This window comes from Dermacentor variabilis, chromosome 2 (genome assembly GCF_050947875.1).
Source record: "Dermacentor variabilis isolate Ectoservices chromosome 2, ASM5094787v1, whole genome shotgun sequence".
In the NCBI taxonomy this organism is placed as follows: domain Eukaryota; kingdom Metazoa; phylum Arthropoda; class Arachnida; order Ixodida; family Ixodidae; genus Dermacentor; species Dermacentor variabilis.
In genome coordinates this window covers 220,775,418-220,794,228 of record NC_134569.1, presented here as the reverse complement: position 1 = coordinate 220,794,228, position 18,811 = coordinate 220,775,418, and the positions used below count along the sequence as shown (strand labels likewise).

At 48.9% G+C, this 18,811-nt stretch overlaps 1 protein-coding gene across 1 annotated transcript in view; it reads right to left on the bottom strand.

The window, feature by feature from the left end:
• LOC142570699 (uncharacterized) overlaps positions 1-18,811 on the bottom strand; it is a 124,653-nt gene that overhangs the window by 53,820 nt on the left and 52,022 nt on the right. Inside the window, exon 2 of the mRNA XM_075679047.1 lies at positions 13,194-13,300. Within this exon, the coding sequence (XP_075535162.1) occupies positions 13,194-13,300 (107 nt within the window). The remainder of the gene's footprint in view (positions 1-13,193; positions 13,301-18,811) is intronic.

The window sequence follows — 18,811 nt, the reverse complement described above, 5'->3', positions numbered from 1 at the left end:
GCCATCTGGACAGTATCGTCTTTTCCTCGCCTAGTACACCTCCAAATGTTATGGGACAGACCATCACCAACGAGCCCTGTTGCTCCCGCGCTGGCCCATCGTCCTGCGAGGGGTGGCGCTAATGACCTCGCCAACACAACGGAACCATATGGTGACCCGTGTTGACCCTTCTGTCGACGTTTCTGTTCTTTGCCCCATTGGCTGCTCACAACGGCCTCGCGAGCAACGTGACGAGGAAGGAGTGTGCGTATTTGCCTGCAGGCCTTGCCGGCAGTCGTACACTTTCGTTCGACCAATCGACAGCACCAGAAACTGGTGACATCATCAGAGACAGCCTGGTGAAGTCAGGACAAACTGGGGGGTGCAGGATAGGTCCGGAGAGGCGCACGGGGTCGTTTTCTTCATATTGTGGTGCTCCTGCAGTGCATAGCACTGCGGCGTTTGGCATCGTCGATTGTGACGGCATTCGGATTTCGATACGCGTGTTTACTTGAAATGTTCAAAAAATATCGAGAAGTGGTTTAGGGGCCCTGTAAGCCACCCTGAGCGATTATTCCTTCAGATATACCTAAACATACTTTAGTGATGATGCATAATAAAGTGATCTAGTCTGGCTCCTCAGTGTTTTAAAATTTTTGGTTTCGAGAGACATGTTTCCCGTGCCTCTTGAGTATCTCTTCTAATGGGGCTTAACTGTAATGTACACACACAATTGTGTAACTCCTCCTGCAAGTATTATTCATTACGCCGGGTCACTGATGTGCAAAGCGTGTGGTAAAGTTTTGATGTCCGTACTTTTTAGAGCTACGTTTATTAATTCAGGCTGTTCTTATTGGTTCTTCGATGCATGAGACAATGCCTACGAAATTATTGGCCCTGATGACGAGAGCCCTCAAGGGGCAAATGACATCTCTGTTGCAGAAGTGAGCCCGATACCACCTGAAGTTACCATGACAGATGACATGGCAGCAATAGATACAGAGACTGCCATGTCTACTGCAGCTGCAACAGTGTACGAGGCAAGCAGCAGCGCGTCAGCATCAGCAGCAGTGTCAGAAGGAACCGCGCCAGACCTGGTAGAGCAACATGTGTGCTATCACTGTGACTTTTTTTGTAGTGCATACAATTCATTTGCTCAACATACAAAAGCTTTTCACCACGACTGAGCCAGTGTTCTTGTGCAGCAAGTGCAAGACTAAGTTAGGTGTTGTAACACAGTACAAGCTTCACTTTAAGATATGCAAACATATTGAAGTTGTTGCCTCCCCAGCCAGCCCACATAGCGACAACAATGTGGAACGCATGGTGGGATACACCTCTCCCCCATTAGAAGATAGTAGAGACTGTCAGTGTTGTTGCTAGATTACAACTAGAAGGAAAACACAGCTGTCATAAGATTGTTGTTGATGTTGTTGTTCAAGAGGCAAAAAAAAGTTTGATGCAGCTGAAGTGCCAACTGATATTGAGCAAATTAAAAGCAACCACCTGAGAAAGCAACACTATCGATATTTGGGTATCTATGTGCCGCCAACTCTGGTAAGGATGGCATAGGACAGAAGTGTAATGAAAATCACACAGACACTGCTGTTGCATCACTGGCCACAGTGAGCAGCGACTTGTAGGGCAAGAAAGTCAACTGAAACGAACATTATAGCATAGCGTCATGCTCCCATGTGACCACTTTCCATGATATTTTGCATGATACAGCTCAACCTCCAGAAACGAGACTGCAACTTGTCTGTAAAAAAGCTTTCACAAAAAATTATTCATAACACTATTACCACATCACTATCTTCTTTTTGTGTGGGTTCGAGGTTCCCGGGTGTCCATTAATGCAAAAATTCAGGAAAAAAAGGACATGTGTCGTGCTTACACCTTTTTAACAAGTACGAGGGGGACAGAAATTTTCTATTCATGCCTCTTCATCATACTATCAAGATTTTAAATGCCTTTTATAGTTATTATTACCAGTTATATCTGAGTGCATTGTATGCATGTAGCAGGCGTAAAATCAGGTCAGTTGAATCAAATGCCTTATCTTCAAGAGAGCCCTATATTCAAGAACTTTGAATTAAAATAGGTACGTTAGAGACGCAGTCATTCAGCACTTTATTGCATGTGGTTTAAGCATTGCTCAATACTTTTGTGGATGGCCGTTTCAACCGGCACAGCACTGCACTCTGCGAAGGTCACGTGTCTTCAAAGCGGTGTTTACCATTTGTGTTGATATGTTTGTGTATGCATACAGCAAGTTTTTCATTAATTTTTTTCCGCATTCTTGTGCTTGCACTAAGCTTGTATAAGGCAGTTACACAATGTGTGTCACAGTAACGAACTGTTCTGTTTAGCTTACACTTGCAAATAATACTGTTGAGATGGCCGCACTTCTATGTAAGTGCACCGCTAGCTTTGTGTATGTTCTCGTGTTTGTATAAATATTATATAAGCTAGTTGCAAAATGTATGTCACTAAGCATTGTGATATTCTTTAACGAACTGCTTGGTTGGTTTTACACTTGTGAATTAGTATTGAGGCGATGGTATTTCCATGTAGGCCCACTGCTAGCTTTCTGTGTGCTCACGCATTTGTATTAAGCTTCTACAAGGGAGTTACAGCATGTACGTCACTAAGCGCTGTGATATTTTTTAAATAACTGCTTTGTTGGTTTCACACCTGTGAGTAATAGAACTCGGGTGGCACTAGTCATCTGTAGGTACGCAAGGCTTATTTGTATACATTATGCTCATGTAAAGCAGTTACAACGTGTATGCCACTAACCACTGTGATATTTGTTGAAGAACTGCTGTGATGGTTTTACGCATGTGAATAATAGCGGTCAGTACTTGCGATGTATAGTTGAATTTATACAGTACCAAGACATGGGCTATATACGTACGAACAGAAATGTATGTAATTATATTGTTGTGATTATTACTGTTAGGATTTTATTAAACTAATAAAATTGTTTCTTGTATCTATTGAGGTATGGCAATTTGTCATGCAACCAAACTGAGGACATAACCTTGTGCATACAAATAAACAGCTAATTTAAGAGTATACTGCTCATATTCTGCTAAACCAGTTTAACAAATCTTGTACTGCAATGCTGGAAAAATGACAGAGCTGCGTGGGATGTACAGAAAGAGTTCTGCACTGGCTGAAGGACTGCCCCACACTGGAGTTGGTAATGTTGCGTTTATTGCAGTTGAACAGAAAGTGCACTTCTATTAAAAATGCGACAGTCAATGCTGAAACATAAGGCAGACGAGCCGATGTGGCACATTTTTTTCAGGGCCCTCCATGCCTACTACTGCATTTCTAGTCTTCCTGTGCTCTGCGTAAAAGCCCCTGTTCAGCCAACGTTTTTACTCCATGACAGTTCTACTGGGTTCGTAGCAATATTGAAGAAAAAAATGCAATGGTTTTCAAGAACTTTCGACGCCCCGACACAGTAACTTCAAGGACCTCGTGCGATGTGTTTAGTAGTTTGGACAGGCAATAACTTGTTCAACAACATCGTTAACTTTAATGCAAACGAAAGAATACAAAACAAATCCCATTTCACTGATTTCAAACATTTGAAAGACTGCTAATTTGCCTTTCACCACCCATCACGAAACGCACACAAGGAAGCATTTCAAGAAAGTGCTCAAAGTTTTTCTGCAATAGCACAATTAACTACTTGAACCTGCAACATTTGCAATTTTTGAATAATGTTTGGTTTGACAGTGTATGTGATGTCATCTGTTGCCTCAGCTTTTCACCATCAAATAAGCAATAGTCATTTCTAATTTCCTTTTTTATTGTGTCTGTAGCTCTCGATTTACTCTTCACGGCTTCTCTTCAAATGCCTCAACTGTTGAGCTTCCTGCTTCTGCTCCTCCAAGTACATTTGTCGCCGGTTCCATGTGCCTAAAACTAGTGTCTGCAGCTCCTTTGTATTTTCAACTTTAAAGATGTCGCTTTCCTTCTATTACCTCCACAGACAATTCTCTGTGGCATGCGATAGAGTGTCAAAGAAGGGAAAAAAAACTCTTGGCAAGGTCTCCTAAGCTAGCCAAGTGTACGAATTTAAGGACTTTCCAGTACTTCTAAAAATTCAACGGTTTTCAATGCGTTGAAAATGGCATTTTAGAAATAAAGGCTTTTCAAGCATCACTACAAACCCTGGATTCTAGCACCTAAATAATTTTACAGGCTTATTTGGGCATGGAGTTTCATGGAATTCATGCTTTTTAGCTAACGCTGACCAATCTCTGTACATTGAAGCCACGAGAGCGCAACCATTTTGGAGTAAAGAAAAAATATTGAAAGCATTTAATACCACTCTTTTTTTCTATGGAGCTTCGTATTGCCTAGTTAAGTTTACGAATGTGCCTGTTTTTGGTGGGCGTTTCTTCGACATTTTTTGTGAGAAGTAGATGACTAACCCCCGTATTCAGAAATGTATCTTAATGCAAAGCTCATGCTTGACTTTATATAAACGACGCCTGGTGCGAACGTCCCCCAGACGCTCACTGCCTTTCTTTTGGTGCGTTCACGACTTGCGTCATTTAGATCAAGTCAAGCATGGGCTTCAAGTTATGATGCATTTCTGAATATGGGGGTAAGCGTGCACAATTCCGGGCAACGCACTGTGCCGTTGACACTGAGAGAAAACGGGGAAAACGAAGTTAACGCTCGAATAGCAGCTTGGGCTTGTTGGTTTTCCATCCTGCTAGTAACAGCGCAAAATGTAGACAACAGACGAGACAAGGAGACACCACAGCGCTTATGGTGTCTTCTTGTCTCTTCTCTTGTCTACATTTTGCGCTGTTACTAGCAGGAAAGTTAACGCCCTATGCTCCTAAACTTTCGCGTACCTGTGGTGTGCGTGTATCGTGATAGAAGAAACAGCGCAAACACCAGGACGAAAAAAAGCATCAACCACACCAGCGCATCGTGGTGTGGTCCATGTTTTTTGTCGTCCTTGTGTTGTGCTGTTTCTTCTTCTAAAATGCTCCACCAACTAGCCGGCAAGTCCATCCTGTGCATATATATTGAACACACGTATGAGTATAGATGGTGTTACGTTTCGCCTACAACGCGCGGTATAGCCGGCGCGGATGCAACGGACACCGGGGCTTCGTTCAAAGCGGCGCACATTTTGGCCCGTTCAGCGCCGCCGATACGCCTCCCCGCTAAGCGCGTCCAGGCATGTTTCAATGCCACGTGTCTTCAAGTGCGCGTATGTGTGTGTGTGCATGTTGGTGCCCACGCTTGTTAAAGCGCGGCAGCCGGGGAGAGGAGCTCCCCAAGTGTGAAGCGAGGAGGTCTGACCGGCGCCGGCCCTGCGGATGCGTCACTACACTCGTCCCAACGTGTCTCTCAGCCTGTCCGTCCCGCGCATCACGTGCGCCTCTGACGAGGCGTTCCTTCTTCCCCTCGACTCCGAGAGTATAAGAGCAGCTGCTCCCGGACGCCGAGAGAGGCTCCGATTTCTTCAGTTGAGTTACGTGCTCTCCCGTCTCTCCACTTCGGTCGACCTGACCACCCGCTCTTTTGCAATGCTAAAATAAACCAGTTGTTCTGTTAGCAGTCGACTCATCCTTTGCCGGGACCTTCGGATGCTTCCAGCTGTGCCCCAGGCCGCCAGGCCAACGCTACCCTTGGGGCTTGCAACCCATCTGCAACAACGGGTGTCAGCGCTGAGATTCCAACAACTGTCTGCCAGCGGTGAGATCGCGACAACGGAGGCCAGCAGCGAAGATATGCAGTTGACTGTATGCTGATCAGCACAACGACCATCCGGGAGCAGTGCAACGAGCCCTGTGTGATGACTGGTTGCCTGCAGCGGAACGACTGCGCTGAATTCTTGGCTGCGAGGTTTGGTGAGTGCGGGACTTTCTTCTTCTGAGTTTTGCCAGGCTTTTGTTAGCGTCAGAAACAGAGCTGGTAATTGTGGTTGTCGTTGCTGCCGGGTTAGTTTGCGGCAAGACAATAGTAGGCAGTAGAGAAAGCAGCATTCAGAGCAGCCATGGATTTGAAGTCGTTGCGCAAACCGATATTGCTGGAGCTTGCAAGAGAGTTGGGTCTGGATGTCTCAGACAAACTCAGAAAACCAGAACTGCTAAGGGCTATTCTTGAGTTAGAAGCTGAGGATGACGAGTTGTCGGAATGCCTTGAGACCATTGAGGAGAGGGCAAAAAGACATGAGCGCGAACTTAAAGAGCAAAAAGAGAGACAGGAGCGCGAACTTAGAGAGCAAGAAGACAGACAGAAGGGCGAACTTAGAGAGCAGAAAGAAAAAGAAGAGCGCGAACGCGCTTTGGAAATGAAGCGTCTCGAGGTAGAGATGGAGCGCGCTCGTAATGGAAGTCAGGCACACGGTGCAGGAGAACGAGTATCGTTCAAAATGACTGACCTGATTCGGCCGTTTAAGCTTGGAGAGGACATTGGTTTGTTCCTGGTTAACTTTGAGCGAACGTGCGAGAAGCAGTGGTTCTCTCGGGAAACGTGGCCACAGCGCTTGCTCACTTTGTTACCCGGCGAGGCGGCCGACGTAGTCGCTCGCTTGAAGAGAGAGGAGGCAGAGGACTTCGACAAAGTGAAATTGAGTCTGCTAAAAAAGTACAGCCTGTCAGCGGAGGCGTTCCGTCGGAAGTTTCGGGAAAATGAGAAAGGCAGAAGTGAGTCATATACAGAGTTTGCCTACAGGCTAATGTCAAACATGCAGGAGTGGCTCAAAGAAGAGAAAGCGTTTGGTGACCACGAGAAAGTTCTGCAGTGTTTCGGGCTGGAACAGTTCTATAGTGGGTTACCTGAGAACATGCGGTACTGGGTCTTGGATAGGCCAGACGTTAGTACGGTGGCTAGAGCCGCTGAGCTAGCCGAGGAGGTTGTGACGCGTTGGGCTCGCGGAGCTAAGGACGGTCAAAAGGGTGAATTTGGCTCCAAGTTTGAGAGGCCGAAGTTCACACCCATGAGAGCAAGGGGCGACACACGTAGTGCGGATGTGAGTGAAAGCAGTCCGACCGAACGTAAGGAGACGGCGGCAACCGAAGCCGAACGGAGAAATCGGTTCGAGACGAGGCAAGCGCGCCAGAAGCCGGGTCACTTTTCGGCGCAGTGTCCGGAAACAAGAACAAAAGTCTTGTTTTTGTCAATATGCAGCACTGACGACAACATGAAGCTTCTCGAGCCTTACATGCGAGACCTCCTCGTGAACGGGAAAGAGTGCCGAGTGCTTCGCGATTCCGCATCTACAATGGATGTAGTTCACCCCTCTTACGTAGAGCCCGATATGTTCACGGGCGAGTGCGCATGGATCAAGCAAGCCGTGGAAGCTCATAGTGTGTATCTGCCCGTAGCAAAAGTGCTTATTGAAGGACCTTTCGGAGCGCTTGAGACGGAGGCCGCAGTGTCATCTATGCTGCCCCCCCAGTACCCGTACCTATTTTCGAATAGGTCCGATCGCCTCTTGCACGAGAAGGGGCTTTTGTTTGGTGAGGCTAGCGTTCATGCCTTAACCAGATCGAAGGTTCGGGAGCTCGCTGCAAAGGCGGTAGTTGCGGGGCCGACGTTGTCGAACAATGAGAAAGGGTCAGAGGCGCAGCAAGCTGATATTCAGAGCACGCCCGAACTGAATAAAATTGAGCCTGTAGCGTTGAAGGCACCAGATACTGGAGAGGAAATGCCCGACACGGGAAAGTTAGAAGAGCTATCTGCAGATTTGCTCATCGCGCCTACGTCAGACGGACTTAATAGGTTGCTAAAAGTCAGCCGGTCGGCTATGATAGCCGAGCAAAAGAAGGATGGTAGCCTAGAAAACATACGCTGCATTGTCAAGGAAGGTATCGCCAAGAAAAATGCTCAGTTTGTGGAAAGAGGTGGGGTCCTGTACCGGAAGTATCTAGACCGCAGGGGAGTGGAGTTCGATCAGCTGATCGTGCCTCAGTGCTACCGTCAGGATCTGTTGCGCTTGTCGCATGGGGGTTCGTGGTCCGGACACCTAGGAGTTAAGAAAACTAAGGACCGTCTCTTGCAAGAGTACTATTGGCCAGGGTGTTTTCGGGACGCAGACCACTTTGTGAGGACATGTGACACCTGTCATCGGGTGGGCAAACCAGGGGACAAATCGAGGGCGCCGTTGAAGTTGGTACCTATCATTACGGAGCCTTTTAGACGGCTCGTTATTGATACAGTGGGACCTCTGCCGGTAACAGCCACGGGGTACAGACACATTTTGACTGTGATCTGCCCAGCGACAAAGTTCCCTGAAGCAGTGCCGCTTAAAGAACTCAGCTCAGTTGAGATAGTCAATGCACTACTGTCCATATTTGCGCGAGTTGGTTTTCCTGCGGAAATCCAGTCAGATCAGGGCACGGTGTTTACGAGCGCTTTGACGACAGCCTTTCTCGAAAGGTGCGGGGTAAAGCTGTTACACAGCTCAGTGTACCACCCACAGTCGAATCCCGTTGAGAAGCTGCACTCCTTCATGAAGCGCGTGTTGAGAGCATTGTGTTTTGAACAACAAACTGACTGGGAGCTGTGTCTGCCTGGGGTTATGTTTGCATTAAGGACCGCGCCGCATGCGGCTACGGGGTTTTCGCCAGCTGAGTTGGTGTACGGTCGCTCGCTGCGATCTCCGCTTCGCATGCTTCGAGAATCGTGGGAAGGCAGGGGCGACGGCCCAGTCGTGGTGGAGTACGTGCTTAGGCTCCTCGAATGCTTAAGAAGGGCACAGGAGTTGTCAGGTGAAGCAATGGCAAAGGCCCATCAGAGGGCCAAGGTTTATTATGATCGGATAGCCAGGGCCCGTCGTTTTGAGGTGGGCGATGAGGACATGATATTGCGCACGTCGCTAAAGAACAAACTCGACGTGAAGTGGGAGGGTCCAGCATGGATTATTCAAAAACTGTCGGACGTTAACTACGTGGTGAGTCTGCCAGGAAAGCGGAAAGCACAGCAAGTTTACCACTGTAATCTCCTAAAACCCTATAAACAAGGGGAAGCAGTGGTGTGCATGATGGTAAACGTTCCCGAAGAGCTTCCGGTCGAGCTTCCGGGACTAGGCTCTGTGACGAACAGGAAAGACACCGATCAAGTCATTAGTGACTTAATCAGTAAAGCATGCTGTCGCCTGAGCAGAAAACCGAACTACACCAGCTCTTACAAGAGTTTCAAGGTCTGTTCTCTGAGAAGCCTGGTAGGACTTCTGTCCTTACTCATGACATAGAACGTACCTCCCCAGAGCCAGTACGATCTAAGGCGTACCGGGTGTCACCCCGCCAGAGCGATATTATGGAGGCTGAGTTAAAGAAAATGCTACAGCTCGGAGTTATTGAGGCGGGTGAGAGTGATTATACCTCCCCTTTGATTTTAGTTGAGGTACCGGGCAAGGGACCTCGTCCTTGCGTCGACTACCGCAGGCTTAATTCCATCACTAAGGATCAAATTTGTTCGATCCCTAACATCGAGGAGCGCCTTGAGAAAGTTAGTAGCGCTCAGTTTATTTCCACCCTAGATCTTGTCAGGGGTTATTGGCAGGTTCCACTTACAGAAGAGGCTAGTAGGTATGCGGCGTTCATTTCACCAATGGGAACATTCCGTCCTAAAGTGTTGAGTTTTGGTTTGAAGAACGCGCCATACTGCTTTTCAAGCCTCATGGATAAAGTGTTGCGGGGACAGCAAGAATTCGCTTTACCGTATCTAGACGACGTAGCGATATTCTCCGCATCCTGGCCTGAGCATATGGCCCACTTGCGGGCAGTGCTAACCCGCCTGCGCGATGCGGGCTTGACAGTCAAGGCTCCCAAGTGCCAGTTAGCACAGGCCGAGGTTGTCTACCTCGGTCACGTGATTGGACGGGGTCGTCGCCGCCCCTGTGAAATAAAGGTGGCCGCTGTGCGAGACTTCCCGCAACCGCGCACGAAGACCGATATTCGGTCGTTCTTAGGTGTCGCCGGCTACTACCAGAGGTACATCCCCAGGTACTCTGATATCGCGGCTCCCCTGACGGATGCTCTAAGAAAAACAGAGCCCCAAACAGTCGTATGGGACGAGACAAAGGAAATAGCTTTTAGCGCCCTAAAGAGCGCCCTAACAAGCCAGCCTGTGCTACGATTGCCAGAATACACAAAAGGGTTCGTTGTTCAGTGCGATGCAAGTGAGCGAGGCATGGGCGTTGTACTGTGCCAACGGGAAAATGGAGAAGTGGAACACCCCGTCCTGTAGGCTAGTCGTAAGCTGACCAGTCGTGAGCAGGCGTACAGCGCCACCGAGAAAGAGTGTGCGTGTCTCGTGTGGGCCGTTCAGAAATTGTCATGCTACCTAGGCGGCTCGAGGTTTATAATTGAGACGGATCACTGCCCTCTCCAATGGCTGCAGGCCATCTCTCCCAAAAATGGCCGCCTCCTGCGCTGGAGCCTCGCTTTGCAACAATATTCCTTTGAGGTGCGTTACAAAAAAGGGGAGTCTCAACGGTAACGCCGATGGCTTAAGTCAAAGCCCCTAACGTAGGAATCAGCCTCAAAGTTGATTGTTACTGATGTTTTTCTTCCTGAGGCAGGATTTTTAACATATTCCTTTTGTTTAGTGTTTCAAAATGATGACGTGCTTTCTAGTGCAATTTTCCAATTTGTGGATGCATCTGAGTGCTGCTAGACTACTGTCAGGAACTAGGCAGTGGTATAAAAGGGGAAAGAGCCTGGCAGGACTTGGTGAGGGTTGTTTTGTGCTTGCTGACTGAGCGGTTGAGTTTCGGCGTAGTTCTAACGCTTGCCGGGAACGAGAACAAAAATGTCAACTCTCCCGAAGTCACTTTGCAGTGTCCTGTGTGAACCTGAACGAGAGAACAAGGCCTTCTCTGTGCGCTGCGCTCAAGAAACGCCGAAGGACGCCCGCCTTCGGTTATGAGCATCATCGAGCGACATCCCTCCGGACAGCGGATGCAGTCCCCTGACCATCGGGATCTCCTTCCCCCGGCGGGGCCGTCTGTTACGTTTCGCCTACAACGCGCGGTATAGCCGGCGCGGATGCAACGGACGCCGGGGCTTCGTTCAAAGCGGCGGACATTTTGGCCCGTTCAGCGCCGCCGATACGCCTCCCCGCTAAGCGCGTCCAGGCATGTTTCAATGCCACGTGTCTTCAAGTGTGCGTGTGTGTGTGTGTGTGTGCATGTTGGTGCCCACGCTTGTCAAAGCGCGGCTGCCGGGGAGAGGAGCTCCCCAAGTGTGAAGCGAGGAGGTCTGACCGGCGCCGGCCCGGCGGATGCGTCACTACACTCGTCCCAACGTGTCTCTCAGACTGTCCGTGCCGCGCATCACGTGTGCCTCTGACGAGGCGTTCCTTCTTCCCCTCGACTCCGAGAGCATAAGAGCAGCTGCTCCCGGACGCCGAGAGAGGCTCCGATTTCTTCAGTTGAGTTACGTGCTCTCCCGTCTCTCCACTTCGGTCGACCTGACCGCCCGCTCTTTTGGGATGCTAAAATAAACCAGTTGTTCTGTTAGCAGTCGACTCATCCTTTGCCGGGGCCTTCGGATGCTTCCAGCTGTGCCCTAGGCCGCCAGGCCAACGCTACCCTTGGGGCTTGCAACCCATCTGCAACAACGGGTGTCAGCGCTGAGATTCCAACAATGGTCTTCGAAGTTCTTAGAACGAGCACTGCCACAGGATACGAGTAGTGCACGAGTAACGAGTGGACACATCAGTCATTCAAACATGCATGCCAATGCATATGACGCGGCTGTCGGCATAAGCAGTCTCCAAGTGCTGGAATGCACGCGCTTCAAAACGCTAACGATCCGCTGCTAATGCAGGACAACAGCTCACAGCGGACTGAACCAAACTCTAAACTAATGCACTTGAAAATAACCCCTACACGGCAGCGTGAGGCACGTCGAAATGCCTGGTACTGGCGTCGCAGTTGACCACATATGAATGGATCTGGCGGAAAAAATAAACAAGAATGCTCACCAGTATACGCGCGAATTAAATTCACATACGTGGATGGTTGGCACGATACTTTCTATCCGCGTATTTTCGGAGAACATATAATGCATGGAGTGGAGAAGCACTCGATCATGAGCTGAACGGCACATTTGTTATTTTCCTGCGGTGACGACAAGCCGTGAATAGTTCTCACGTTGTCGTCTACATTGTCTTCCTTCGTTAGTCGTAGGAAGGAATGGAAATGATGCAAACGCAAACGTATTCCAGTACACAACTGCACAGCACACCGCAGAGAAACTCCACCCACAGCAGCCGATTCCTCCAATACATTTGGTATATATATGACCTCTAAAAGAACACGACCGGGCGCGGTGGCTCTGTGGTGTAATGCTTAGGATGTGTACTTTGAATTGTATAGATGCGAGTGTACGCGGGTTGAAATCCACGTGATGTATAGAGCATTGTGGTTCTTCATAAGTATGTGATTCCCTTGAAAAGTGTGTTCTAATTACGCTATGTGACTCCTGATTGTGAAGTTTGAAAAGATAATTGCGGATTAAGTGTTAATTAGCATTTTTTCTCTGCAGTGGTGTTCGGGACGCATACGCATAGGCCGCTTCCGAGCAGTCACGCCTCATGGTAGGCAGCAAATAGCCAGTAAAAATTACTTTAAAATCCTGCATAACTTTGCTCACGCCTATTCTGAAGGCTGCTTGGAATTGGGCCACTATCTCTGAGGAGCCGCCTAGGGAACGGTATATCAGCGGCCCTAATTTGATCTGATTTCCTGCCTGCATGCGTGGCCAGGACTTGGCTAAGAGGGTATTGGGAAGAGTACTATCACTCTGTTCTGAAGAAGTACAAGCACTCTGTTTGGGGGAGTAGAAGTACTCGGTCTGGCCGAGCACTATTACCCCTGCGGGGAGAGTATTAGCACTCTGCGGAAGAGTACTAGCACTCCATGTGGGAAGAGTATTATCACTCTGCGTAAGAATACCAGCAATCCCTTGCGGTGGAGTAACAAAACTCTGTCAACAGGAGTTTACCTACTCTCTCTCAAAGAGGGTCGATCTAATCTCCAAAAGAATGAAATATGGGACAAGCAGCTACTCCCTCAAAGAGAGTGCCCGGAACTCTCTTTGTTTTTAGAGTGTACAGGAGTTACTTTCGGAAATCTAAGTGTCTTCTGAGCATGGGCTACTAATCTGAAAGGCGCTGCATTTGAACAGCTCTGAAGCTTCACGATGGTCAGCAGTACGTACCTTCTGGAACATCTTCACTGTAAACTTGTACTTGCCGAATACTGGAAGTAAACATTTTTGCACCATAGTTGCAGCCACTTGTGCCCCTTTTGCTTTTTGAACGATTCCTAGAAGAGGCAAGAAAATAGGATCATAAAGGAGAGACCCGAACAAGAAGAAAAGCAGGCGACAAATTATTCAGAAGCTGAAACTTCGCTGAACGAATCTTCGTTCCAGTCGATAACACAACGTGCAACTTATAGCAACGAAGCTGAAAGCATGGTAAACGATGGTTTGATTATTTAGACACTCAATAATCAGTACTATCGCTAGTGTCCTCTAACATTCCGTCTCTACTGAGGCTAAGTCTCAAGCATAAAAATGCTATATTTATTTATTGGGATTTCTGACGGAATTTTCAAAATAGCTAGAGAAATGGCAGCTTAATAAGTGTCTTAAACCACAAGCTCATGGGTTCTGCAAACCCGCTGCGGTAGGTAAGTGGCTAGGACGTTGCTCCCCTGAGTGCAAGGTCGTGGGTTCAGCCCGAGCCGCGCAGGCTGCCCTCTGATGAAATGGAATGGAAAAACATTATTCTACCGTACATTGACTGCATGTTACAATATTTGTCGGTGACACTTACGGCTGATTACCTGTGGGAATGCTAAAGAATCAGAGTTTCTTTGGTGAAATGTTTTCTACGGATTCTTTCGACACGCATTAAAGTTCTTTCTGCTGATTCGGTGTGTGTTTTTGCGTATATATTGGCCACAGACTGCCTCATTTTATACACTGATGACGTGGTGTCGAGCGTCAATCGCAGTAGACACAGTACCGATGAAATACCAACAGCAAGTGAAGCGCGGGAAGCAGCGCGCTCATTTTACACGCTCAAGACGCGACGCCAGCTCCTCCTCATTGACCCTGCCGTCACGTGGCCGCACTTTAGTCGGCCAGGCTTCGAAGCGACCTAGGCAATGACGCACGCACTAGGCGCACCCGTATCCAGCTTTTCTTGACACGAGGGTTTAATTCGCGAGAGTGCCACCACGTGGCGTACTGACCTTAAACTTTACAAACTTCCCGAGCAGACGCGGTGATGACGTCAACAAAAGAGAAATAAAATAATTAAAAACTTTTCCTGCGCATTCAACTTCTCTACAATGCTTGTCCCGCCAGCGTTATCAGTGTTTTTGATAAAGCGTATCTGCTCATCGACTGAAATTGACTTATCATCCTAAGAGTGCTTAGATGCGACGAGCGATGATTGATTCTGGGGCATGATACGGTTCTTCTTTCTTTCTCTTTTCCTTTTTTTTCTGTTTCATGCTATGGAGTAAACAAGCTAGCGTAATAGTCCAAAACACTCAGTGGCAGCTTTTCATGAGTAGGCAGACATCCTTAAAATCCGAACTTTTTATTTTGACCTATCGATCTCGTTAAGGTGCACCCAATTATTTCCCTAGCGAATTTTATCCGCAATCATGGGCTACCACTGCTGCTGCAAATTCGGATGTGCTTACGTATTAATGTATACACATGGTTATGTTAGTTTCGAACTTTGAGGCAGAAGGCACGACACAAGAATTGTGCAAACTGTCATTTTATCGTTGTCCGTTAAAATGCTATGGCCGAAGCTGCTCTCAATACTGCGTCAAATTTACTGGCCAGTGGGCCATGCACCCTTTTGGTATGACATATACAGTATACTTGAAGCTAGTTCGCAATGTAGTCCATTGTCACGGTTGTCCATGTGCGTGAAGGAAAACCGCCATTTAAAATTATTGTGCAGTAATATATGCGGGATTTGGCTGTTCTCCATATTTTCTACCATGTGGCCATTTCGCCGTTGCAATGTAGCCGCAATATAGACTAGTAGATATCGAATGCCATAAAGACTACCCACATGGTCAAAGGCCTCGCGCACTGCTCCTGACACTTGTATTGAAGAGTTGGGCGACTGCCAAAGACATCCTTAAGGAATGTTAAATATTAAATTATGGGGTTTTACACGACAAAACCACAATCTGATTATGAAGCATGCCGTAGTATGGGATTCCGTAATAATTTGCACTACCTAGGGTTTTTTAATATGGATCTAAGCCAATGTACACGGGTGTTTTCGCATTTCACACCCATTGAACTACGGCTGTCATAGCTAGGATGCGATCCTGCGACGTCCTGCCTAGCAACCGAACATAATAGCCACTAAGTAACTACAGTGGATAAGGAATATTGGCAGTTCGAGGAAGGGGACAGTCGGCACAGGAGACAATTTGTTCCCGCTCGCATTGCGCAAGAAATGGTAAGAGCCGTCGAAGAATGACACCGTAGAGTACATTGTATTACATGTGAGGGAGTCCGCGTCTAAAATTTCATACCCAAATCACCCTATAACAACTGATGACCAGGCATCTCGGTTATACGCCCATTCGTCTGACAGGTGCTGGGCGCTGGCGTGGGCCACAGGACCTACTTGACAACACTTGCTGGCAATTTCGCCTTATTTCGAACCATCGGGTTGCCGCAACAAGGTGCCACAACGAGGTGATTTCTGGTCACTTAAGCTACACGCGAACACTAGCCAGAGTGCAGCAAAGGTACTACTAGGCGAGACTCACCACCGCCATGAAACATCACGTTCGCACTTGTCTCGACTGCCAGAGGCGCAAGTCGCCTCCGATGAAACCAGCCGGCCTCCTACAACCCGACCAGGTCCTTCGAAGACCATTTGTTCAAACCGGAATGGATATTTCGGGCCCACTTTCTACTTCTACTGCAAGCAATCGCTTTGTTATCGTTGCAACCGACTATCTCACACGTTAGGCTGAAACAAAGGCAATCCAGAGCAGCACAGCAGCCGAGGTAGCGCGCTTTTTCATTGAGCATGTGGTGTTGCGACACGGCACATCAACCGTCGTAATAACAGACCGAGGAACCGCATTTACGGCTGCACTTTTAGATCACGTCTTGCTACTAAGTGGAACGACCCATCGAAAGTCAACCGCCTACCATCCACAAACCAATGGGTTAACAGAGCGCCTCAACAAAACCATTGAAGACATGCTATCGATGCACGTGGATGTCGAACATAAAAATTGGGACGACATCCTACCGTATATAACCTATGCCTATAACACGGCGAAACAAGGGACGACGCGCATGACTCCGTTCACCGTTGTTCACGGACGAGATGTACAAACGATGCTGGATGCGATGCTTTCACACGACTTTGACGACACTGATGCGGACGCCGATGTGTTTACGCAACGCGCAAAAGAAGCTCGACAGCACGCGCGCTTGCGGATCTGCCAGCAGCAAGACTGCGGCGCCGGCCGCTACTATCTTCACCGTTGAAATCGGCGACAGAGTGTGGGTTTGGACACCCATACGGAAACGAGGCCTCTCCGAGAAACTGTTAAGGCGATACTTCGGGCCATATCGGGTATTGCGGCGACTCAGTGATGTCACCTACCAGGTCGTTCGCGATAATCCCAACAGTACGCGGAGCCGCACACACCGTCCTGAACTTGTGCACGTTGTTCGCATGAAGCCGTATGTGAGCGAATAACTATGCTAGCGGCCTTTAGTTCCGCAAGTGACATTTCTTGTCTAGCATCGGGACGATGCTCTCGTAGGGAGGGACTAATGACGCGTGTATTCTATGCAGACGACGACGACGACGATGGGACGATGACGAGTCACGGTCTTCAGAAACTTGGAGTATGCGGGCCGCTTCCCGCGAGACACGACCGCGCGCGAAGCCGCGGACTAACGCCTGCGAGTCGCTGATCACGATCGCAGCGTTCGCCACCGCGACGAGTGCTAGGGCTATCGCGGATTCTTCGGCCGCCTCCGTGTGTCCCGTGGCCACCGTGGCGCTCGCGAGGCACTTACCCGTGCGGTCTACAAGCGCGATCGCGTGTGCGCTCCTCCCTCCTCCATATCGCGCCGCGTCTACGTACACCGCCTCGTTGCTGTTACCAAACTTCTTCTGAAGGTCGCTTGCTCGTTTGTTGCGTCTCCCGGCGTGGTGCGTCCGGTGCATGTTCTTGGGGGGCGGCGGGATGATCAGGCGGTCGCGAACTGAGGCGGGAACCACCGTCTTTTCTCCATGCTGAGTGTGGTACGTGATGCCGAGCGACTCGAGGATGCATCGACCTGTCTTTGACCTCGATAATCGTTCGTATTGCGCAACGTCGTGCGCCTCGATTAACTCGTCAAGTGAGTTGTGAATTCAGAGCTCTAGAAACTTGTCGGTGCTTGCGTTGAGTGGAACGCCGACCGCCCTCTTGAAAGCCTTTCGGATCATGCATTCGACTTTGGTTTTTCCGGACCCGATCCACTTCAAGTAGGGGGCAACATACGTTATGCGGCTTATCGCGTACGCCTGCACGAGACGGATCGCGCACTCTTCACGCATACCATTGCGTCTATTCGTAATGCGACGCAAGAGTCGGGTCGTGTCATCTACCGAACGACGAAGTATTCGCACCGTCTCTCCATTATGGCCGTTTTCCTGCAGGTGTAACTCTAGGATTCTAATTTCCTCTACGTGCGGTACGGGAGTACCATCTGCCATTGTAATGCGTATTTTGGAGTATTCCCTTTCCTCTTCGCGCAGGGTTTTACGACCTCTCCTTGTGGGTTTGTAGAGTAAGAGTTCGGACTTGGTAGCCGAGCACTCGAGGCCCGTTCCACGCAAGTAATTCTGAACCGCATATACTCCTGCCTGTAGCGTTCGCTCGACGTGACCGTCATATCCTCCCCCGGGAACCCAGAGGGTGATGTCATCCGCGTAGCGACTGTGATGTAATCCTTCTACTGCTCTTAATTTCGCGGGTAGACCGAGTAGAACTAAATTAAAGAGTAATGGTGATATGACGGATTCTTGCGGCGTGCCGCACGGACCCGTCTCAAATTCCGGCGATTCCTCGTCGCCGACGACGACGCATGCGCGCCTGCCTGCGAGGAAATCTCTAACGTAATTATACATTCTTTGGCCTAGTCCTAATGTTCTAATTATATTTAAGATCGCTTCGTGTTTAACGGTGGCAAAAGCCTTTTTAATATCTAAGCCTAGAATTGTCTTAGTGGAGCTGGTAGTGTCGCCTACGATCTGGTGTTTAAGCTGAAGCAATACGTCCTGTGCGGAGAGGTCATGATCTTCGAGAAAGTCGGTCACGCGGGTGAGAACTGCGTGTTCCCTGACTTTGCCGACGCAAGACGTAAGCGAAATCGGTCTTAGTATCGAGCGTAACTTGCTTGTCAGGTTTAGGAATCATGATAACGCGGGCCCGTTTCCATGCTTCGGGAAGGGAACCCCCTCGCCAGCACTCATTGACGTAGGCCGCGAGTCGGGAGATTGACTCGTCGTCCAGGTTGCGGAGAGTCTTGTTGGTAACCCGTTCCGGGCCGGGCGCCGATCGAGTGTTTAGTTCGAACAGGACTATCCGAATTTCCGATTCGCTAAATTCCGCGTCTAGTTTCTCGTTCGTGACGCCGCCGTATTCGGGGTGCTGGATGCTTTCGGCTTTCTTAAAGTAACGGTCACGTACTGCGTCGAAGAAGTTATGGCCTTTAAAATCTCTTACTAGTCTACGAGTCTTGTGGCCTTGAGCGGCCCGAGTCTCCTCCGG